Here is a 25,187-nt window from a genome sequence, read left to right on the forward strand (position 1 = left end):
GTTGTGTCCTTTGAACAGTCCTAAAGTGGGCAAGCAGGTTTCACATGATAAATCCACTCTTAACATTCCAATCTCCCTGTCATTGGATACCTACCGTTACAGTGTATCAAGGTAGTTCTGGCATTTCATTTAATGCAGGCCACCGTTGCGGTTCATCTTTCATCAACCAGCCAATCACAGTTATAACCCTAAGTCCTCAAGTTCTTAAAGACTGAACCTCTTCTTAGTGGACCCATATCAATAAATTCAACCAGACCCAACTTTATATTCCTTCCGCCATTATCCCACAACATTAATATCCATTCCTATGTATATGACCCTGATATATTCCTAATAAACTGGAAAAATCATTTATATTCTTTTGGAATATAGCTCACCACTCCATGGGTCACATTTTGTATTTCATCTTTCATTGCCTGCTGGGACTTCAGTCTAATTATAGTCCTGGAAGAAAAGTAGTGGATCAGGAGGAGAATCATCATTGTTTTTCAAGTCAGCTATCACAGTGGAGGCCATTTATAGGTTCATCAGAAAAAGCAGAGTTGACTTCATCAGGCAGCAAGGGCGGGCTGCTTCTATGGGCAAAGATAACTCAGCAGCCTTTAGTTGTCAATATCTCCATTTTTATAGGATTGGCACATAAGTCACCATTCAAATTTTTGGGATCCCATTCCTTCTGAAACAATGCCTCACAACAGTAGACACCTTGTGAGATGGGGAATTCAACTTGCATTGTAATTTACTCATTCACAGGATAAGACTCTGGGTTTGGATTTCAGAAATTACAACTCTTTGGTTAGAGGAGATAAGGGTTTCTTTCAAGGTACACAGAAATTTTTAAGTGCTTTGACCTTTGCTTGGATGCCACACTGACAATAGCTTATAGTCCTCCTCGTATACAGCCTGGACACAAGTGCCAGATATCCAGATATCCTTGGATATTTTTAACCTACTGGAATTTCCATCATCTTTGCATCGTCCTCCAAAGGAAATTCCAGGGAATGGGAGGGAGTGAGGTGATGGGTGCTTCTTTGGCAAGCATCAGAATCAATTCCTATACTCTTGGATCCATGGGCCTCCAACTACTCATCCACTCCCTTAATGTATACCCAGTCCGCAGGCAAGTTCCTGGTGTAAAGGAGGTGGCCAATATATGTTTCACAAGAAAAATATATAAATATTATGTTTGTTTCAAAGGAAAACTTTAAAAATACCAAAAAATAAAATAAAATAAAATAAAGCACAAAAAGGAAAATCAAACAAAGAATATCTGATACTCCAACAACCCTGAAACAATCATCAACTTTTTGGAGAATATACCTTCATTCATCTCTGTCACAAGTACACACAAATACATAATTTTACACAGTTTTATACTATATGTGCTGCATTTACTTCTTTTACAGCCTTACTAGATTTTTCCCTTTATCTCTCACTTCCCATTTTCTACATCCCCTCAATGTAACCAACATTAATAGCCTGGTGTCTGTCTTCCACACCTCTCTCCATGCTCATTTAATCACACGCGCACACACACACACACACACACACACGTATATAGGGATGGTCATTATTTTAGAAAAATGAAATTTTAAATATATGCACAGTTCTGTAATAAACTAATTATTAGAACATTGTGGAAACTGCTTCAAGTCAACCAGCATAGACCTAACTCATTTTTTAAACCCTCCCATGTTAACCCATATTATGGATATATCATAACTTATTCAACTCCTATCCTATTGATGTGTATTTTTTCCAACAGGTTTTTTTTTTTTCCCTCTAAAAACAATACTTCAATAAACATCCTACGTATATGTATTCTTATGTGTTGATGCTTTTATTTCAATGGGATAAGTTCCCAGATGTGAGCCTGCTGAATCAAAGATTATATGTATTTTTAGTTTTTCAATATATATTGCAGGATTGCTGGTGCAAATATAAATTGACCCAAACTTTCTGGAAGAGTGCATAATATGCCAAGCTCCACTAGCAAAAAATCTGATTTTGCCAACTCGGTGAGGCTCAAGTGATATCTCACTGGTATTTTAATTTGTATTTCCCTGAGTACTATTTAGGTTGAAAATCTTCACATGTTAATGACCATTTGCAGTTATTTTTTATGAATAGCTATTCAGTACAGATGGATTGAAGACTTCAGTGTAAAGAATAAATTACTAAAATCTTAGAACTAAATTTAGGAGACTTCATATATCCTAAAAATTAATGAGACTCTTTTATCTACAAAAGCAAATCAAGAACCTAATACAGAAAAAAATACAAATATTTTACTATAAAATAAAGTTGTGGCTTCTCTTGCTATACTAAAATGTATAGACAAATGCTAGACTAGGAAAAATATTTGCAAACATGAAGATGGATTAATTTCTAAAACATACACAGAGTATCTACAGATTTATAAGAAAAGAATGACAAACAAATAACAGGTAAAAATATGTTTAGGAAATTCATAGAAGATAACTTGTTGAATGAATCTGGATGCTTTCATTTGTCCATTATTTTTCTCTAGTGTGAATTTTCTTGTAACTTCTAAGATTAAATACAGCTATATAGTTTTCCACATTCATTAAGTTTATAGAGTATGCCTTCAGTGTGCATTTCTGGAGAACTGCTCAAAAGGATTTTCCCACATTCATGAAAATATATAGATCATAAGATTCTTCTTGTGGAGGTGACATCTGAATGAATGACTTCTTATTCTCTATATAAACTTAGCTTCTCTCTGATGTATTCTTTGATGTACAGTAAGGTTTGAGCTACGGTTGAAGGCTTTTGCACATTCATTACATTTATAGGGTTTTTCTCCAGTATGCATCCTCAGATGTAGAGTAAGACTTGAGCTACTCCTGAAGGCTTTTGCACATTCATTACATTTATAAGGTTTTTCTCCAGTATGTGTTCTCCCATGCACTTTAAGGTATGAACCTGTCCTGAAAGCTTTCCCACAGACATTACATTTATAAGGTTTCTCTCCACTATGGATTTTCTGATGTTTGGTGACATTTCCCATCTGGCTAAATGCTTTCCCACAATCAATACATTTAAATGGTTTCTCTCCAGTGTGTATTCTTTGATGAGTAATAAAGCCTGAGTTACTTGTGAAAACCTTCCCACATTCATTACATTTATAGGGTTTCTCTCCAGTATGAGTTCTCTGATGCACAGTAAGATGTGATGTATTAGTGAAAGCTTTCTCACATTCATTACATTTATATGGTTTTTCTCCAGTATGGGTCCTCTGATGTACAATAAGGTATGACTTAGTACTGAAGGATTTTCCACAATCACAACATTTATATGGTTTCACTCCAGTATGGATTTTCTCATGTGCCTTGAGATTTGCCATTAAGGTAAATGCCCTCTCACAGTCAGTGCATTTATATGGTTTCTCTCCAGTATGAATCCTCTGATGTCCTGTTAAATGTGATTTTGTTCTGAAAGATTCCCCACAATCATTACATAGATAAGGTTTCTCTTCAGTATGAATTCGCTGATGTATAATAAGAGATGAAGCACGCACAAAGGCCTTTCCACATTCATTACATGTATATGGTTTCTCTCCAGTATGCATTCTGTGATGTACAGAAAGGTATGAACAATTAATGAATGCCTTCCCACATTCATTACATTTATATGGTTTTTCCCCTGTATGGATTCTCTGATGTTCTCTGAAATTTTCTATACGGTTGAATGCTTTCCCACATTCATTACATTTGTAGGGTTTTTCCCCCGTATGAGTTCTTATATGTACAATGAGGCTTGAATTACTTCTATAGGCTTCCCCACATTCACTACACCTAAAGGGTTTCTCTCCAGTGTGAATTCTCAGATGAACATTAAAAATTGCATTATTTTTGAAGGATTTTCCACACTCATTGCATTTATATGGTTTCTCTTCTGTATGGGTCTTCTGATGTATACTAAGATATGACTTATTCCTAAAGGCTTTTCCACAAACATTACATTTGTAGGGTTTTTCTCCAGTGTGAGTTTCCTTATGGCTTGCAAGTTTTGACTTATCACTAAAAGCTTTCCCACACTCACTACATTTATAAGGTTTCTCTCCAGTTTGAATTCTTTGGTGCTGATTAAGGCGGGCACACTGGCTAAAGGATTTTCCACAGACATTGCACTGATAAGGTTTCTCTTTAGTATGAATTCTCTGATGTACCATAAGAGATGAAGAAGCAATGAAGGCCTTTCCACATTCATTACACTTATAGGGTTTTTCTCCACTGTGAATTTTTTTATGTTGGCTAAGGTATGAAGGCTGACTGAACATTTTCCCACATTCCTTACATTCATAAGGTTTTTCTTCAGTGTGAGTTATCTGGTGTCTAATCAGTAGTGACTTATAACGAAAGGCTTTTTCACAAGTACTACATTTATAAGGTTTTTCTTTATTCATTTTCTTTTCGGAAGTAAGCTCTGTACCTTGCCTTCTGTCTTTACTGCCCTCAGTATCCTTGCAAATTTTCTTCCTCAAATGGGTATCTTTAATCACATCTAAATTCTCTGTGAAATTTTCCTTTTGCGTTAGACATTTGCTGTAGGGCTCCACTGATTCTGGGAAAAGAATAGATTCAAATCCTCTCTGATCAGTGGGAGTTTTCTTGTGTGTATCTATTCTTTGATTCAAATGACTCTCCTGACTATTTTGCAATCTCAATATCCTGTCATTCCATTTCAATGATTCTCTCAAACTGGAATCGCAGAGACGATTCTCTGTGAGTTTCTCCAATATGGTCCCCTGTGATGTATCTTCAGAAATACCCTCTATTGGTACTGCATCCTTTGTTTCCAGTTTGGTCTCCAAGCCTGAGGGGGAAAGAGAAAAATCAATGACCTCTATGTCCTTAGTTGGGAAGATCTCACTGAGTAGGATAATAAAATGGATAACTGGCCTAAAATGAATACATGGCTTTAACTGCTTGTAAATTGGCAGTTAATAATAATGTCCGACGGGATCTGACATATGTATATAATTTAAATACATAATGTCTGTAGCAGTTTAATATTATTTATGAATTCCAAAAAGAGATATTGACATTTGTAAACTGGACTGTTCCTCGGTATGATATCCTTTGATTTTATTAGATTCAGGTGAGATGTCTTAATTAAATTATGCTACGATTAGGACTTTGATTTGACCATATCAGTAGAGTATAATTTAGTTTGAGTCCACACCCCCATTGTGGGCCAGATAAATGGATCTTCAGTTAAGGAGTACACAGAAGTAGACACATAGAGAAGATACACAGAGGAAGAGAGACAGCTCCGTAGACATGGCAGAGGCTCCAGGAAGTGAGATGAGCCATTCATCTGATAGTCTGCAGCTGAAGAGATTAGAGCCCTGAGCAGCTACGAAGTCCTGAAAAGAAACAAGCCTCAGGAACAGAGACAAGCCCTATGCCAGCCTATAGCTGAGACTAGAAGAAGCTGGGACCATGGAGCCTTAAGAGGGAAGAGGAAGGTTGAACCCTTGCAGACGTCACATGCCATCTTGCTTCAACATGTGGCAACTGACTTTGGGTGAGGAAGTACCTGTTAGGGTTCCTTGAGTTGGACCCTTTAGGCCCTTGTAACTGTATACTTTTACCCCCAAATAAATACCCTTATAAATTCCAACAAATTTCTGGTACTTTGCATCAGCATCCCTTTGGCTGACTAATACAATGTCAATAGTATATAAGTGAGGTAAGTGGAATAAATTGTTCTAAGATCCTTGCATTGTTTGGGAAGAGGAAAAAATCTATTTATTTGACTCTGTTGATTCAAGGTGCTTTAGTCTCTAGATTAACCACTTAACAAATAGTAAAATGTGGTAGAAGAGGAAAACAGAACCACAAAAGATGATAAAACAAAGATTGAATGATAAAATAGAAATCTAAAGCCAGGCATGAATGGTGAGAAAAAGAACATAGAACAGATAAGACACATAGAAAGAAAATAGTTAAGTGGTATAGTTAAACATTATGTAATTATAGTACATATAAATGGTCTAAATACTGCAAAAGACAAAAGACTAGATTGGTTAAAAAAAGAGAAGAAAATCTCAGAATATAATATGAATAGAGAAACAAATAAAATATAAGAATATAGCCAAGATGACAGTAAACTGATGAGAAAAGATATACAAACAAGAACCAAAAGAAAGTGTTGGAGTAATATTACCAGGTAAAAGACTTTAAGGTAAAAAGTTATACCAGAGATAAAGAAGATTCTTCATAAAATAAAATATTCTATTTACTAGGAAGACATAACAGTGCTAACTTTGTATTCACTTAATAACTCAGCTTCAAAATACATAAAGCCAAAACTGATGGCATTAAAGTAACAAACAAATCTACACTAACACTTGGAGACTTTAAAAAACTTTTATCAGTTAACTTATAGCATGAGGTGACAATCCTTAAGTACATAAAAGACTTGAACATGATTAACAAACATGACCTACTGACTTATCTAGAACACTGCACTCAATACCTTCCAACTACATATTATTCCCACAGGCATATAAGATGTTTATAAAAGTTGGCCTTATATAATGGGTCAAGTTTTAAGAAATTTGAAAAAGACTGAAATCACATAGAGTATGTGCTCTAACCACAGACGAATTAAAGATAGCAATATCATTAGAAAAGTTCCATATGGTAGAAAATTAAGAACACCCTTCCAAAATTCCCTACTATCTAAAGATTTCACAATGGAAATTATCAAATATTTTGAACCCAATAATTATGAAGATGCTGCTTAATAAACACATGTGATATGTCCTGATAGTCTTAGACACATTTTTAGAAAAAGAATGGCTGAAAATCAATGATGTAAAGCACTGAACTGAAAATTAGAAAAAATGAGCAAATTAAACCCTAAAAAAGTAAAATCATGAAATAAAGATAAGGGCAGAAAATAATGAAATGGAAAATACAACAGAAAGTATTTAAAAAGTTAAAAAAAATTTTTTTCTTTAAAAGACAAATAAGACTGATAAATCCTGGAAAGACTAAGACAAAAGAGAGAAGGCATAAAAATTCAAATTAGGGATGAGGGAGACATTAATTCAGATCAATATAGGCATTTAAAAGATAAACATAAGATATTACACCAATAAAATTAAAATTTAGATAAATGGATCAATTCCTAGATAAACACAACTTACTAAACAGAAACAAAAAATTAATGAAAATATGAATAGTCCTAAAACTATCAGAAGAATAGAAAGTGTAATTAAACACCTTCCACACAAAATGTTTCAGAGCAAGATGGCTTCCCTGTTGAATTCTATGTACCTTAAAAAATATAACTTTTTCTCTCTCATATCTCTTGCCTTCTCTGTAAGCTGATGACCTTGCTTCCTATTTTATTGAGAACAGGGAAGCTAGCTTAAAGGAATGAATGCTTTGATCTTTCTGCCACCAGCTGCCAAATCTGAACCCATTTTCTCCATCTTTCCTAGTGTTATAATAGAGGAAGTGGCCATACTGTGTATCAAAGATAAATCTCATCTTTTCCATCTAGAGTCTACCCCCTTTCATTTTCTCTAAGACTTTAGTCCTTCAGTGATCATTTCTCTTGGAACACTGATCTCACCTCTTTTAGGCATTCGATCAGCACTCAAACATTTCATAGAAACTCCATCGTCTCTAAATCTCCTCCAGTACCATTGACTTGATATATAAAAAAATACATGTAACATGTAAGTTGTGGAGGGGCTGATAATAAAATCAATACCCAAATGAACTCGAACTCATTTATTTATTTTTCTTCTCCTCTAACTATCACCCTAATTAAAGTCATCTCTTGCCTAAACTATTGTAATAACCTTTTAAATGACTGTCAGCTTTATCCCCTAAAGTTCAATATCCATAAACAGGGTGGTTTCCTAAAAGCCTTATTACAGCCTTTAAATGCTTTCCCACTCATTTAGATTAAAATAAAAATTCCTTACTATCATCTATAAAGCCCTGGCAGGTTCCTGTCTAATTATCTTTTTTTTTTTTTTTTTTTTTTTTTTTGGTTTTTATAAAAGGTATTTATTTGGGGTAGAAGCTTATAGTCACCAGGCCATAAAGCAATAAGTTACTTCCCCCACCAAAGTCTGTTGCCATTTGTCGGAGCAAGATGGCTGCTGACATCTGCAAGAGTCTAGCCTTCCTCTTCTTCTTAAGGCTCTGTGGTCCCAGCTTCTTCCAATATAAGTTGTAGGCTGGGATAAATCTCGTCTCTCCTTCAGAGCTCAATTCTCTCTGGGCTCAGTTGCTTTGCTCTTTCACAAGGCCAGCTGTGAACTATCTCTCTTCCCAGGACCTTTGCCATGTCTAGTGGAGCCTTATCTCTTTCCTCACTGATCTGTTTCACTGTGAATTTACTTCCCGGGGCTCCAGCACTAAAACTTCTACTAATCTTATTTTATAACACTCTTCCCCTCAAGTTATGCTTTAGTTGCACCAGCTTCCTCTTGATTTCCAGAACACATTATGCTATTTTCTGTATCAGGTCCTCTGTATCACTGTTTCATTTACCTGGAATGTTCCCCTCACCTCTTTCCATGACTGGCTTCTTCTGAAGTCTCAGCTAAAGTGTCACTGCCGCAGAAGACTTCCCTGACCACCCAATCTGAAGGAGGCATCCTCACCCCACTCCCAATTATTCTTCATATCCTTTAGTTTATCTCATAGTAAAAACTCCTTGCAGCCAGTATTAAATATGCTTTATTTGTTAATTATCTATTTCACAGAATTAAATGTTCAGGAGGGCAGGGATCTGGCCCATCTTATTTTTTTCATTACTGTAGCCTAAATTTACAGCATACATATGTTCAATAAATATTGATTAAATAAATGAATTTTGATTCTCAATTGATTTCCAGTTTGTATTCTGAATTAAGAATCTGGAGGGCAGGAAGACAGCTCCCCAAAAGTTAGAGCAGGCACGCGAGTGAAGAGTTATACAATGAGCAAATCACTTTGACTTAGAAGAATTAAGGGGTGCCCCTGAAGATAACATTTTCAGGAAAACTAAAGAGATGTCAGATAATAGTGAAAGAAATGAGAAAAACAATTAACTAGAATGAATATTTCATACAGGTTTGAATGAGGTCCCCGAGAAAGTAGAATAGTATTGGATGGGAACTCAAAGTAGAGAACTGAGAGAGAGAGAAAAGGGAGGTGGGTGAGAGGGAAGGGACAGGGAGAAAGGAAGAGAGGGAAGATACTTCTTTCTCTCAGACAACTCTGAGCAAAGTTACCAAAAAAATATTTCAAATGTTCTCCTCCATCCTTGACTTATCATTGAAATAAATCTCTTCTTCCTGGTTCTTATTCAACTCACCTGAATAGGGAGCTCTTGTAATTTCTCTTACTAGCAGCCAAGGTCCTTTCCCATCCTCCAAATGAGATATCATGTCTGGTTTGGAAACTGCAAGCCCTGTTCAGAGAAAAATCATTGGGACTTGATTGTGGCTATGAGCTAGAAATATTTTCAAGTTCAGTCTCATTCTTAATCTTTTGTGTAGGAAGTCCCAGAGCTGCACTGTTCAATACAGTTACTATTACCCCCATGTAGCTATTTGCATTTGAATTTAAGTTAATTAAAATTAAACAAAATTTAAAATTCATTTCCTCAGTTGAACTAGCCAAATTTCAAGTGCTCATTAGCCACAAATGGCTAGTGGCTGCCATATTGGGCAGCACAGCAGAACATTCTAATGTATAGTGCTGTCCTAGAGAATTAAAAAAAAGTATCTCAAAGGATTTCAACCGTATGATCCATGAAGTGATAGAGTAATACATCATGGGAATAATTTAGGGTTAGAAAAGAAATGAGCAGATTCTTTCCTATCTTTACACTGATAAGTACTTCCATTTATTGAAGTATGTAGAAAAGACTGGTTCTAAGTTTTGAGGACTGTCAAAAAGCTCCAATATTCCAATGAAATATGTACTTCTTACTCTACAATGACCAGAGGCTTTAGTTTAGATAAGGAATAGCACAACCCTCAACAATATGTCCTTAAGATTATGAGATTCTGATGTCTAAACTTTAAACCAACATTCAGCTATTTTCTATATTTTTGGCAAACCTGGTTAAATGGACAGATATAGAAACACAGAAGAGAAGTTAACCTTACCCAGGGAGACTAGATTCCTGTAATTCTCTAGCATCACATCCTTGTGCAGGTTCCTCTGTGTAGGGTCCATCAGTCTCCACTCCTCCAATGTGAAGTCTATAGCTACATCCTTAAACGTTACTGAGTCCTAAAACAAATGTAAGGTGATCGCCCAGAGACTATGCAAGATATTTAGGCAAAATCATACATATAAAACTGAGGAAGAACTCCTAAAATCAGAATTACCAAAAGACTATGGAGATCAACCAGTTAATCCCCTACAGAATGTATGAATCTCGCCAGTGACGAGAATTTATATATCAAGAGGAATTCCATTCCATTTTCAGATTTTTAGTTGTTAGCAGGATTTTTTCAGACTACTTCGAACCTGAACATATTGGTTTTCAATGGAAATTATTTGGTAATGGATGGTGGTGAAGGTAGCATAACACTGTGAACATGGTTGGCAGCACTGAAGTATGTAACTGAATGTGATTAGAAGGAGAAATATGTATATATGGTAACAGAATAAAAATTTTTTTAAAATCCATGGACCTATACAAATAGTAAACCCTAAATAAAAACATGGACTATAGTTAATAGTACAATTATAAAAATGTGCTTTCATCAATTTTAACAAATGTTCCACACCAATGCAAGGTGTTAATAATAGGGTGATACATGGAAATCCTGTATTTTATGTATGATTGCTCTGTAAACCCACAACTCTCTAATAAAATGGAAATATATTGGTTCTACTATAGTACCTGGAATCAAATAGGATTGTTTTCTCCTTCCCTAGAAAGTCTTTTCAGCTAATAGTTCCCACCCAAATTGACTTTTCTCCCTCAAAACTCAGACTTACTAATATCAGCTGTTAGTACTAATATACAGAACAAGACTTGATAAAAGATACTTCGTCACTGAGATGGTATAAACAGAATCCTATAAATTCTCTCAGAAAAATAAGACATCATGGAACTTTGGCAAATATCTTTGGTATTTAGCTTTATAAAAATGGAAGAATGACATAAAAATTTTTAAATGGTTATCTATAGAGGAAAAACTGTGGGAGCTAAAATAGATGCCAGACTCTTGAATATTTATTTTGTAGATGTGAATTTTGAATCATGTAAATACCTTACATTAGTATAAAAAATAATTAAAAATGTAAAAAAAACCACGCACATACAAAAAGTTAAAAGTAAAATAAAGTCAGTTGGTGACATATCCGTTCAGAGAGCGCCTTTAAAACACAGTAATTTGCATACATATTCCTAGTGACATATCCTTGAGGGCAAAAAGAACTGCCAAAAAAATGAACTGTTTTCAGTGAATAATCATATTGATGGTGGTAGTGATGGTGATGTTATTTTCCAACTGTTGTGTGTGTGGTGTCAGATAACGTATATTAGTAATTATATTGAAGTCATTGAAAACTAGTAAATTTGGCAAGGGTGAAAGAAGATATAAATATAATAATATTGATGAGACTAGGTAAAAACACTGTAGCTCTGAATTTGATTAGAAGTATAATTACATGAATTGCTTCATCTTGAAGGAAAAATTAAAAAACAAACATAGAAACCTATTTCCTAACTTTATCCACTGAAAAGACCTAGAAACAATAACCAATCCAGCAGCATTATGCAACCCAGATTGTGGCCTCTAAATAGTATTTCCCAGAAAATGGAACCAAGAATATTCTGTCATACTAAATAGCAAGGGAGTTATCAAAAACTAGTAGCATCAGGTCTAAGACTCAGGAGAAAAGCTGAAGAGGCTTCCACTGGCAATTGATGGGAAAATTTGAGTATCAGTAAGTGTAATAAATGCAATGGATTTCAAAAATATCTAATACATTTAAATTCAGGAGTTAAAAATGATACTTAAATAAAAACTCACTGATCATCTTTGGAGAATGTCTGGAAACTGGTAAATAAAAACAATCAGCCTCTTGACCTTGCTTTCTTATGCAAACCATACATCAATGTAACAAAAAATTTGATAAGAGGTGAATTGTCCTTATGGAAGTATGCAGGCTAATAAAGGAAGATGCAACAACAGAATTAGAATATCACCACTGCAACTTCTAATGAACCAAAGGATCTAGGAAATGACCATCAGTGGCTGCTAATGTAACAGACAAGGACTTAACTAGGCACTATAAACCCTAGTTGGTGTATATACCAACAAGAAATATTCTTGTTCAAAATAAAAACAAACCAAAAGCTGAATCTAATCAAGTCTTTAGAGCTAACAATATAAAGAGAATATAGGGAACAGAGAGGCATATTAAATAAACACATGGGAATGTAATTAGTAAAATCTGGGATGTGGGAAATTCTGAAGCCATACTGTACAAAAGAAATATAATGCAAGCTACATATGTAATTTAAAATTTTCTCTTGCCCATATCAAAAAAAAACAACAACAAAAAGAAACAGGGAAATTAATTTTAAGTGTATTTTAATTCAACATATTCAAAATATTATAGTTTTAACAAGTATTCAATATAAAATTATTAGTGAGGTATATTATTCTTTATTGTATTAAGTCTTCAAAATCTAAGGTTTTGGAAAGCAGATTTGGCCCAAAGGATAGGTCGTCCCCTACCACATGGAAGGTCCAAGGTTCAAACCCAGGGCCTCCTGACCGGTGGGATGACCTGTCCCACATGCAGTGCTGATACATGCAAGGAGTGCCATGCCACACAGGGGTGTCCCCTGCGCAGGGGAGTCCCACACACAAGGACTTTGCCCCGTTAAGGAGAGACGCCCAGCACAAAAAAAGTGCAGCCTGCCCAGGAGTGGTGCCGCACACATGGAGAGCTGACGCAGCAAGATGATGCAACAAAAAGAGACACGGATTCTGGGTGCTGCTGACAAGAACACAGATACAGAAGAACATGCAGCGAATGGACACAGAGAGCAGACAACTGGGGGTGGGTGGGAAGGGGAAAGAAATAAATAAAAAATAAATCTTAAAAAAATTCTAAGGTTTTAAAAAATTTACAGCACATCTTAATTTGGCTATTCTCATTTCAGATGCTCAATAGCTACATGTGGCTGGTGACTACTGTATGGGATAATGTAGTTCTAAAGTATAATTGACATAGTTTCTTGAATAAATGATTACAGGGAAAAGAATGAGCTAGAGGAAAAACCTCTTGAGAAGAGATTATTAACTAATTAAAACTTGGAAAACAAATAAAACAATAACTAGATATTTGAATGACATGAAGGTTTACTGTTAATTTTTAAACTGTAAACTATTTTAAAAAATGATGTTATAAATATGTAATGAAATATTGAAAGATGAGCTATTATGGCTTGCCTTTCTTCAAAATAATTAGTGAGGGAGGTTGGGACTAGAAAGGAAATATGATTGTCCCTCAGTTTACAATTTTTGAAGATGGACAATACATAAATGGGGATTCATCAGACTCCTGTCTCTGCTTCAACTGTAAGATATGAGCTAGTGAACTGAGTAAACTAGTGAGCTAACTAAAGAGTCCTGATTAATCAGGCAAAGGTCTCAAGCTAGATCAAATCTGGCTATGGTATAGTCTATATCAAAAGAAACAGATTTCCTCTGGGTTAATTTTCTGCCATTTAGACATTTATGCTTGTCAAATTGTTGAAATATCTATTTATTTGGACAGCAAAGTTTGTGAAATATTTATATAATTCTGCTAATAATCATGGCTAGTGTGGGATATGATGACAGTTCAAAACTTTTAGTGTCAGTCACTTCAGATGTAACACAAATTATAACAAATTTATTGGGATTTTTTTTTTTTCCCATCAGAAAAAGCTAAGTCCCAGGAAAGATCTGATAAGCCCCTCAGCTCTCATCTCTAGGTGACATATTTCCTTTTATTTTTAAAAACATGTAAGTAATAGCTTACCAGTTGTCTGGTAAGTACAAGGCCTTTACTTCCTCAGGGAGAGTTGCTATACTTTCCTGTTTGTGTGTGTGCATTTTATAATTTTGTTGAAAGTTGGATGTTTTAAGTAATATGAAGTGGCAACTCTGAAAATTAGATTTTCCCCTTCTCCAGGGTTTGTTGTTTGTTGGCGTTTGTTGTTGTTGCTGTTTTTCTCAGTGATTTTTCCTGGACTAAGTCTATAAAGTCTGTATTTTTTGTTGTATGTGGCCACTGAAATCACTCCTTGGTCAACTTGGAGGTTAGCTACTGATAACAAATATTTCTTTAAATGTTTTGGACTTATAAGTCTCTCAGTATTTTCTGTAGGGCTCTGTGTGTTCATGCTGGAGCACACCTCCTATTTTTAGGCAGGCCATTTGTAATTCTGCCTTAGTCTTCACTTCTTGCTTACACAGAGTCTCCAGGTTAGCCATAACTTTGTAATTTATCAATGTTCTACAAGGTAACATCTTGGGAAGCGGACTTGGCCCAGTGGTTAGGGCGTCCATCTACCACATGGGAGGTCCGCGGGTCAAACCCTGGGCCTCCTTGACCTGTGTGGAGCTGGCCCATGCGCAGGGCTGATGCGCACAAAGAGTGTCGCGCCATGCAGGGGTGTCCCGCGTGTAGGGGAGCCCCACACGCAGGGAGTGCGCCCTGTAAGTAGAGCCGCCCAGGGCGAAATAAAGTTCAGCCTGCCCAAGAATGCACTGCACACATGGAAAGCTGACACAACAAGATGACGCAACAAAAAGAAACACAGATTCCCATGTCGCTGACAACAACAGAAGAGGACAAAGAGAACACGCAGCAAATAGACACAGAGAAGAGACAACTAGGGTGGGGGGAGGGGAGAGAAATAAATAATCTTTAAAAAAAAAAAAAAGGGACCACCTTGAGGGCCTGGGTATTAATCAATAGGTATAGTAAGTCAAACAATGTAACCACTTCCTCCTAGGTCAGATGACCCTTAGACAGGATGGTGAGACAATAGTTGAATATGAGACTGAAAGGCCATATATTTATCTTTTGCCTTATTTCTAAATTTTAGATAAATTCTCTGGAAAGATCAGATGGATTCTTTTTGTTTTTTTTTTTAATTTATTTTTTATTCTTTTCCTTTTTCTTGTTATTTTTCAGGTGGATTCTGAACTCACAATAAGAAAGTAAATTTAGCCAATATAATAAAAAATGTAAACCATTTTAAACTTGCCATTAAAATATTTCCCCTGGTGTTGATGTATTCTTGGTATTTTTAATAGCATTGGATGTTATAATAAAAAGCAAGATCAGACTATTTGCTGACAGATTCAATACTTATCATCAGCAATTATGATGTGGATGTCAAATTAGGGCTGTCAGTTCTGAAAGAAATGAAATCTGTCAAATTGGTGCTGCCAGCCCTGGGGATACCACACCTAACCAGCAAGATAGTATGCACTGTAAATCTACAATGGACTGGGAACATTAAGAATTAGGGACATGGGATGTAGCAAAAGCAGAGCTGAGAGAGAAATTTATAGCCATAAATGCCTATATTAAAAAAAGAAGAAAGAGTTAAAATCAGAGACCTAATTGCACACCTGGAAGAATTAGAATGGGTGGCGGACTTGGCCTGGTGGTTAGGGCATCTGTCTACCACATGGGAGTCTGCGGTTCAAACCCCGGGCCTCCTTGACCCATGTGGAGCTGGCCCATGCGCAGAGCTGATGCACGCAAGGAGTGCCCTGCCACGCAGGGGTATCCCCTGCGTAGGGGAGCCCCATGCGCAAGGAGTGCGCCCCGTAAGGAGAGCCGCCCAGTGCGAAAGAAAGTGCAGCTTGCCCATGAATGGCGCTGCACACACAGAGAGCTGACACAGCAAGATGACGCAACAAAAAGAAACACAGATTCCAAATCCGCTGACAACAACAGAAGTGGACAAAGAAGACGCAGCAAAATAGACACAGAGAACAGACAATCTGGGTGAGGGGGAAGGAGAGAGAAAGAAAGAAAGAAATCTTTAAAAAAAAAAAGAACAAATTAATCCCAAAGCAATTAGAAAGAAGAAAATAACAAAGATTAGAGCAGAGCTAAATGAAATTGAAAATAATGCACCAGAAAAAATTAGCAAAATCAAAAGTTGGTTCTTTGAGAAGATTAATAAAATTGACAAACCCTTAGCTAGACTAATAAAGAATAAAGACAGAAGATGCAAATACATAAAATAAGAAACAAGGAAGGGGATAGCACCACTGATGCCACAGAAATAAAGTGTATCATAAGAAGATTCTTTGAAAAATTTTATGCCAACAAGATGTATAACTTAGATGAAATGGACAAATTTCTAGAAACACATAAGCAGCCTATATTGACGAAAGAAGAAATTGATGAACTCAACAGACCAATCACAAGTCAGAAAAAACCTTTGATCTAAGAAAAGCACAGGAACAGATGACTTCACAGGTGAATTCTACCAAACATTCCAGAAAGAACTAACACCAATCCTGCTTAAACTCTTCCAAAAAATAAACGTGAAGGGGAACATTGCCTAACTCATTCTTATGATGCCAATATCACCCTAATACCAAAGCCGCAAGAAGACACCACAAGAAAGGAAACAATAGATGCTAAAATCCTCAACAAAATATTTGCTAATTGTATGCAACAACACATCAAATCAATTATACACCATGACTAAGTGGGTTTCATCACTGGCATGCAAGGATGGTTCAACATAAGAAAACAAATCAATGTAATACATCACATTAATAGATCAAAAGAAAAAAATCATATGATCATCTCCACTGATGCAGAAAAAGCATTAGATAAAATACGGCACACTTTTCTGATAAAAACACTTCAAAAATAGGAATAAGAGGAAATGTTCTCAATGTGATCAATGGTATATATGAAAAACTCACAGCTAACATCATATTCAATGGTTAAATCCTAAAAGTTTTCCCTCTAAGATCTGGAACAAGACAAGTATGCCCACTGTCACCATCACTGTTTAACACTGTGTCAGAAGTACTTGCATGAGCACTTAGGCAAGAAAAAGATATAAAAGGCATCCAAATTGGAAAGGAGGAAGTAAAAATTTCACTATTCAGATGACATGATCCTATACATAGACAGACCTGAGAAATATATACAACAAAGCTTCTAGAGCCAATAAATGAATTCAGTAAAGTGGCAGGATACAAGATCCTGCCCACAAAATCAGGAGCATTTCCGTATGCCAATAATATGGAATCTGAGGAGGAAATTTTAAAAAAGTTCCCTTTACAACAGCAATCAAAAGAATCAAATACGTAGGAATAAACTTAACTAAAGATGTAAAGGCTTTTTATGTATAAAACTATACATTATTAAAGGAAATCAAAGGAGACCTAAATAAATGGAAGAATATTCCCTGTTAATGGATTGGAAGACTAAACATCATTAAGATGTCTGTCCTACCCAAATTGATTTACAGACTTAACACAATCCCAATAAAAACTACAACAGCAATTTTACTGAATTGGAAAAGCTAACTAAGAAATTTATTTGGAAGAGCGAAAGGCCCTGAATAGTCAAAGACACATTGAAAATGCAAAACGATATTGGAGGAATCACACTACTTGACTTTAAAATATACTACAAAGCTACAGTGGTCAAAACTGCATGGTACTGGCACAAGGACAAACATACTGACCAGTGGAACTGAGTTGAGAGTTCTGATATATATCCTTACATATACAGTCAACTGATATTTGACAAGGCCACCAAGCCCACTCAACTGGGAGAGAATGGCCTCTTCAACAGACGGTGCTTAGAGAACTGGATATCCATACCCAAAAAAGTGAGAGAGGACCACTATCTCACACCCTATATAAAAATTAACTCAAAATGGATCAAAGATCTAAATATAAGAGACAAGTACATAAAGCTCCTAGAAGCATCTATGAGATCTTATAGTAGGATATGGTTTCATAAACTTTACATCCAAAGCATGAGCAATAGATAAATGGGACCTCCTAAAAATTAAAATCTTTTGCGCTTCAAAGGAGTCATCGAGAGAGTTAAAAGGCAGCCTACTCAATGGAGAATATATCCGCTAAAACAACTATCTGATAGGGGACTAATATCCAGCATATATACAGAAATCCTACATCTCAAAAATAAAAAGACAACTCATTTAAAAAATAGGCAATATCTGAACAGACACTTCTCCAAAGAAGAAATATAAATGGCTAAAGAGCACATGAAAAGATATTCAGCGTCACCAGATATTAGGGAAATGCAAATCAAAACTACCATGAGATACAATCTTATACCCATTAGACTGGTGGCTATTAAAAAAAAAAGGACTACAATTGTTGCAGAGGATGTGGAGGAAAAGGAACACTTATCCACTGCTGGTGGGAATGTAGAATGGTGCAGCCATTGTGGAAGACAGGTTGGTAGTTCCTCAGGAAGCTAACTATAGAACTGCCATATGATCCAGCAGGGACACAAACAGATATCTGCACACCAAAGTTCAAATCAGCATTATTCATTATTGTCAAATGCTGGAAACAACCCAAATGTCCATCAACAGATGAATGGATAAGCAAACTGTGGTATATATATATATACAAGGAATATTACTCTGCTGTAAGAAGGAATGCAGTATAAACACACAGGATAACATGGATGAGTCTTAAAGACCTTATGTTGAGTAAAGTAAACCAGGCACTGAAGGACAAATATTATATGACCTCACTGACATGAATTGAGAAAATTCAGCAGACACAGAGCTAGAGTCTGGAAAATAGGTTTAGAGGAGACAGAAAGGGAGTAGAGGGTGATGAGCTGATGCCTATAAGGGGAAAATCTAAGATAAGGTGGCCAAGGGTGTGGTTGGGCAGTGGATGGGCATGACAATGGTGCAGGGATATGACTGGGTTCAGTTGTACTCATCTCTGAGGAGGATTACAGTAGGGGGGTTGGGTTGGACTATCCACGGGACTGGGGGGAGGGGTCAAGGGAAAAAGCAAAAGAACTCTGGAGATTTGCAGGTCTGTGGTTAACCCTATAATGTTGGAAATGTTCTTTTGGCAAATATGGCAGGAGAGGGTTACTGGTGTAGGGTTTTGGGTGTGGGGGGGTATACAGGAAAGGGTGCACCTAAGTGTTCATCTTGTCACAGAATGTTATATCAGTGGGTGAAGACCACACAATAAACAAGAAAATATTAAACTCCCACACTAGGGAGTCCTGTTATGTTCTCAATTAGAGGAACAAGAATCTCTCAAGAACATAGGCAGTGCCTAATAAAAGAAAACTGACCAATATGTCAAGCCCTCAATATTACTGCAAGTAACTATGAATATTATTCTTCAAAAATTGAAACTTAGTGATTACCATAGGTTCCGAAGGGAGGGGAGGGAAGAATAGAATAGAATAGAATAGAATAGAATAGAATAGAATAGAATAGACGGAATATAGGGCATTAGAATTGTTCAGCATGATCTTGCAATAACGGATTGAGGCCACTTCAAATTTTGTCAAAACCTATAAAGTGTACAATCCAAAATGTAAACCATAATGAAAAACTCAGACTATGGTTAGTAGCAATGCTTTAATATTTGTACATTAATTATAAAAAATGTACCATCTGCAAGTAAAATGTTATTAACAAAGGAGAGGGGAAAAGGGGGAGGGCACTGGATATACACGGGCATCACCTGTATTCTCTATGTGACTTTTCTGTATCCTAAAGGCCTTCCTTTGAAGATTAAATGGAAAAAAAAAAGATACTAGGGGTATATATGGAAGAAAATATCACTGTACATACAAGACAACAGATCCAAAAGACACAAATGTCTAATGATTTTTAAAATTTAAAAAATTATTTTACTTTTTTTTGTATTTTATTGGTTATTTTTAAAGTTATTATTTAATTTTCTTGTTAACTTTATTTGGATATTTTGTTGGCTTCATTTTTGGAGAGGTTTTGGATCACAGAAGGGTCACAGAAATGGCAACGGAGAATCACTGAAAGAATACTGAATTCGCATCTTGGGGGATTCTGCTACATTCTCTAATAGGACAGCAAGAATCCCCCAAGGGCAAGGGCAATGTCTAGTTAGGGAAAACAGATTATTATGCCAGGACCTTGACAGTGATGGGTTGTATTTATGAACCTTTTCTTGCAAAAATGAAACTTAGTCTAGTATTAAATACTGCCTAAGAGTTACCTCCTGAAAGCCTCCTTGTTTCTCAAATGTGGTCTCTCTTTAATAAGCCAAACTCAGCATATAAATACACTACTTTTCACGCTGGCATGGGACATGACTCCTGGGGATGAGTTTCCCTGGCATCAAAGGATTATTACCAAGAGACAACTAGCAATTCATCTGGAAAAAGACCTTGACCAAAGGGGAAATGGTAAATACAATACAAATGAATTTTTATCACTAAAAGATTTCAAAGTGAGTTGGAGGTCATTTCAGAGGTTACACTTTTGCAAGTCTCAGCAGAATCTCGCTGACTGCCACAGAAAACAGTGCCTCAAATAGCTGGGCTTTTGAGGGCTCTAGAGACATCCAGAAAGTATAAGCAGGGCAGACAGCTCAGGAAGTCGGCACCCTGTCAGTGTGCATTGCTTTGGAATTTATGCTCCCCAGCTGAACAGAGTTAGACTCATTTACAGGTTCTCTACACATGGCTCTTCTGGCCCTTTCATTTTAACCCATAATTAGCACTATACTTGATAAATATTATGTCCCAGAGACTTAAATCTATGGTCCATCCATGTGACAGTTGAGTCCTGAATTTCTGCAGAGTTGCAACACCTACTCTCCAGTTCACTGAACTCACCCAGGAGATGACAGTGGACAATATCCATGCCAAGGAACAGAGAGTAATTTTAACTGCAAGCAAGATAGCTCCATCCATCTGCCTCACGGGATTTAAGCCCCCTCTCAAATAGAAGCAGAGTGGGCATCACCATCCCCAAATCCTCAAGATTGGAGAATGAACAATGGACTAGAGTAGACTTACTATTATTCTACTATAGACAATGGAAGAACTCTATTATTGATGTAAAGGCAATGGCTGCCAGAGATTCTGAGGAATGGGAGAGGTAAGAATAGGTGTGATATGGGGGCATTTTCGGGACACTGGATTTGTCCTGCATGAGGCCATTTTATATTTTGTCATAACTTACATAATTGTGTGAGACAAAGTGTAAACTATAATGTAAACTGTAGTCCATGGTTAGTAGCAATGCTTCGATATGGGCTCATCAATTTTAACACATGTACCACAGTAATGAAGGATGCTGTTAATGTGTGAAAGTGTGGCACAGGGAGGGAGTGGAGTATATGGGAACCCCTTATATTATTTTATGTAACTTTATGTAATCTAAAGCTTCCTTAAAAAATAATTATATAAAAAAATTAGGGACAGTAAAAAAAGGCTCTATCTCTTTGTTTCCCCTTACATACATGCTAGGTACTACCTTTACCAATTCAGGTTCTTCGGCTTGACACTGAAGGTCTTCACCTCCCTGGGTAAGTTCAGGACTCTGAAGGGATACAAAACACGATCACTCAGTGACAGGCTGCCTATAACCTACAGCGGAGCTTCAACAACCACCACTGTCGACTGGGGTGTATATGTGGGGCCTCATTTATTGTTTGAGTTAGGGCTGAAATTAAGGTCCCATCATAACATCCAATCATAACCTTTCATATTGTTTGAGACAATAAACATGCACGTCACTGAGATAGATATACTTGTAAAAATTTTAAGGGTAGCTTTTAACAGAGAACTTTTGATATAGCATAAATCACCAAACCAAGAAACATATAATAAAGGCCTTTAGACACTATATAATCCTCCTTTTTTATTTGGGGATGAAATCTATTTCTCAGAAAGTATCTATCTTATTCAAGAATAATATTCAAAAGCTACTAACACCATCTGTTCTTATACAATCACAAATCATTTTAGTGTCAAGGTGGGGTATGTCTCAGTAGCCATTCAGCAAATATTTCAGGAACCTCCCATAATATTCTTTTCATATAAACCTTAAAAACTATCTTGCTTATGGGAAAAATACACCAAATGTGAGCTATGGACTACAGTTAGCAGTAATATTTTGATGTTCTTTGATCATCTGTAACAAATGTTCCACAACGGCGCAGGTGTTGGTGGTGGGGTAATACATGGGAATTTGGTATGTTAAGGATTTTTTGTTTTGTAACCTTATAACTTCTCAAATAAAAAGTACACTACATTGCCATGAAAGCCTGATTTTATAAAGGAAATGTAATTTTTAAAAGTAGCATAAAATCTAAAATGGATAAGTACTGCTAGTATGTTATGGGTAATAAGACTATTCAAATACAACTGGAAAACATGTTATCACAGATCCCCCCTCCATCATGTCTTGATTTTGGCCAAGACCAAGTGTAGTGGCCAGTTCCCTCCACCCAAATTCTTGTCTGAAAAAGTACATATATTCATCTTCCAGAAAATTAAAGATAACGGGAACCTCAATTTCTAATAATCAGAGATGAGTTTGATCAGACCATGTAGCAGTGTGGTATTATTTATGATTCCAAAAACAGATATTGGATTATGTTTGTAAACTGGCCTGTTTGCATGTTAGATTGTATTGGATTCAGAGGTTTCACTTTTACTGGATTAAATTATGATTAAGGCTTTGATTGGGCCATCTCAGTAGGATGTTGAGTCCCTGCCCCCTTGGTGGGCAGGGACTCACAAAGTAAACAACAAGGCAGAGGAGCTGGTTGGGATTTTGATATTGGAGCCTCAGGAAGTAAACACACAGAGAAGCATATATGTGAGGGATGAGAGAAGGCTCTGATAGACATGGCAGAGGCCTGGGGAAGAGAGATGAGCCATTCACCTGAGAGTTTACAGCTGGCCTTGTGGAAAGAGCATGCAGCTGAACCTGGAGAGAAATAAGCCCCAGTAAAAGAGGAACTCAGGAAGCCTGAACTCTTACAGATGTCAGCAGCCATCTTGCTCCAACACAGATCAATGGACTTCGGTGAGGGACCGCTTTATGAACCTGGTATTGTAATCTTTTACCCCAAATAAATACACTTTATAAAAACCAACAGATTTGTGGTATTTTGCATCAGCACCCCTTCCGGCTGACTAACATAGGCCATGACCTATGACTAAACAAATATGGAAGGACCTATTGATCAAAGACAACATTCTGGCTTTTATTTCTTTTCAAATTTATTTTTTATTGGAAAAGTTGTAGGAATACAGAAAAATTATGCATAAAGTACAGAGTTCCCATATATAACCCTATGAATAGCACCTTGCATTAGTGTGGTACATTTGTTATAATTCATGGGAGAATATTTTTATAATGTACTTGAAGACAGCATATTGAGTAAAATAAGCCAAACAAAGGGAAAAATATTGTATCATCTCCCTGATATGAAATAATTATTTATTTTTAAAGGAGAGGCTTTAAGGACTAGTTTCATGTTCTGCATTACTACAGATTATGACAGATCATTACTATAATGAATTACAATTAATGGTATTACCTTTCTTCTGAATCTATTTAGAAAAATTACTAGTAAAACACAGCTTTTGTCATATTGATACCCACCACAAACATACATGCAACACATACTCGTATGTCCTCAGGGAAAGATTAAAAGATTCAGCCTAAATACCAAATTTTCAGCCTTAGTTTTCAAAGCTTTTTCATCTGAACCAACAGCTAACCCACTGGTGTCTACCTCAGGGCCTTGCCCCTCAACTCCCTACTCCCCTGTAGTACCCTCACAGATACTTTATTATTTAAATCCCACTCATAATTGAGTACTGACTTGAATCTAACTATCTCTACGAGCTTCCCATGACTAATTTAGCCCACAGGAGTTTACCATTTCCTTCCTCACATAGCATTCATCACTTTTATCATATGTTTAGCAACTATTAACAAATTATGTAACTATTTCTTTTGTATGCCTTGTAAGTGCCCCACAGTGAAGCACTGTGTCTTAGACATCTTCTTCCTCTCCATGTCATCTACTAAGCTTGATCACTTCTTAGTGGGTAGAAAAGAGGAGATCACTGAGAGTGGGCACAAAGGGAACAGTCCATATGAATTAGGAGTGTGTATATGTATGTGTACATAGATCTTTTCCCAAAATTTCCTAAATAAAACTTCCCAATTAAAAAATATTCCATTCTACTGCCCCCAAATAACTGAAATTTCCTGGAAACAAGAAAATTTTAACATAAAAATAAATTTCCTTGTTTTTGAACCATCATCTCTAAAGTGATTGACTCTATCATCTCTAAAAAGAGCCCAGATATTCTTTGAAAGACCAGGTGCCCTGATATTTGGTTCGGTAAGTATAGCAAATCCTCCTATAGATCAGAACCTTTATTAAGATGATGAACTCAAGTTCATGGGTCAAGACATTTGGTTCAGTTCCCACATGGGGAGTGGGAGAGGTGGAAAAGTCACAAGACTTCAGGGAAAAGTAGAAATGCTCTCATCCCAAGAGAGCAATTCAGGAACGGAAGAAATCTCAACTTACCAGAGGGACAACTGAAAAAACCACAGCAGTCATAATCTCTTCCTCTGTGCTCCCCTTTCTGGAAAAAGTAGAGTCCCACAAAGACATATCTAAGGAAGAGAAGTATGGCATGAAAACCAATCCTGCCTTGGAAATCTTAAACTCACCATGTTAGAAACTCTAACATTCATGGGAACCCTATTCCCCTTAAGGGAACATAACCATAGCCCCCAAGATCAATGAAAGACAAAGATCAATAGCAGGCTAGACATTCTACAAGGAGTTCTAAAAAATATCTCATTGAATCTGTTTTTTAAAAAAAGATTTATTTATTTATTTATTTCTCTCCCCTTACACCCCGCCCCAGGTGTTTGTTCTCTGTGTCTATTTTGCTGCGTCTTCTTTGTTCACTTCTGTTGTAGTCAGTGGCATGGGAATCTGTGTTTCTTTTTGTTGCGTCATCTTGTTGTGTCAGCTCTCCGTGTGTGTGGCACCATTCCTGGGCAGGCTGCACTATCTTTCGGGCCGGACGGCTCTCCTTACGGGGCGCACTCCTTGCACTCGGGGATCCCCTACATGCCCCTGCGTGGCC

The 25,187-nt window shown here is 36.5% G+C and overlaps 1 protein-coding gene across 8 annotated transcripts in view; it reads right to left on the reverse strand.

The window, feature by feature from the left end:
* Nucleotides 1-601: 601 nt before the first annotated feature.
* LOC101425908 (zinc finger protein 624-like) overlaps nucleotides 602-25,187 on the reverse strand; it is a 68,153-nt gene continuing 43,567 nt past the window's right edge. For 2 of the 8 annotated variants that reach the window (XM_004469006.4, XM_058283443.2), the window contains 5 exons: nucleotides 24,617-24,705; nucleotides 21,532-21,597; nucleotides 10,154-10,280; nucleotides 9,355-9,450; nucleotides 602-4,839 (listed from right to left, as the gene is read on the reverse strand). In XM_004469006.4, coding sequence (XP_004469063.1) covers nucleotides 2,723-4,839; nucleotides 9,355-9,450; nucleotides 10,154-10,280; nucleotides 21,532-21,597; nucleotides 24,617-24,703 — 2,493 coding nt within the window. In that variant the 5' untranslated portion in view covers nucleotides 24,704-24,705 and the 3' untranslated portion in view covers nucleotides 602-2,722. Of the gene's footprint in view, nucleotides 4,840-9,354; nucleotides 9,451-10,153; nucleotides 10,281-21,517; nucleotides 21,598-24,616; nucleotides 24,706-25,187 lie in introns of those variants that run through there. The other 6 variants (XM_071210303.1, XM_071210307.1, XM_071210306.1 and 3 more) reach the window with 6 other exon arrangements.

The sequence above is a fragment of the Dasypus novemcinctus genome, chromosome 21, assembly GCF_030445035.2.
Source record: "Dasypus novemcinctus isolate mDasNov1 chromosome 21, mDasNov1.1.hap2, whole genome shotgun sequence".
NCBI lineage: Eukaryota > Metazoa > Chordata > Mammalia > Cingulata > Dasypodidae > Dasypus > Dasypus novemcinctus.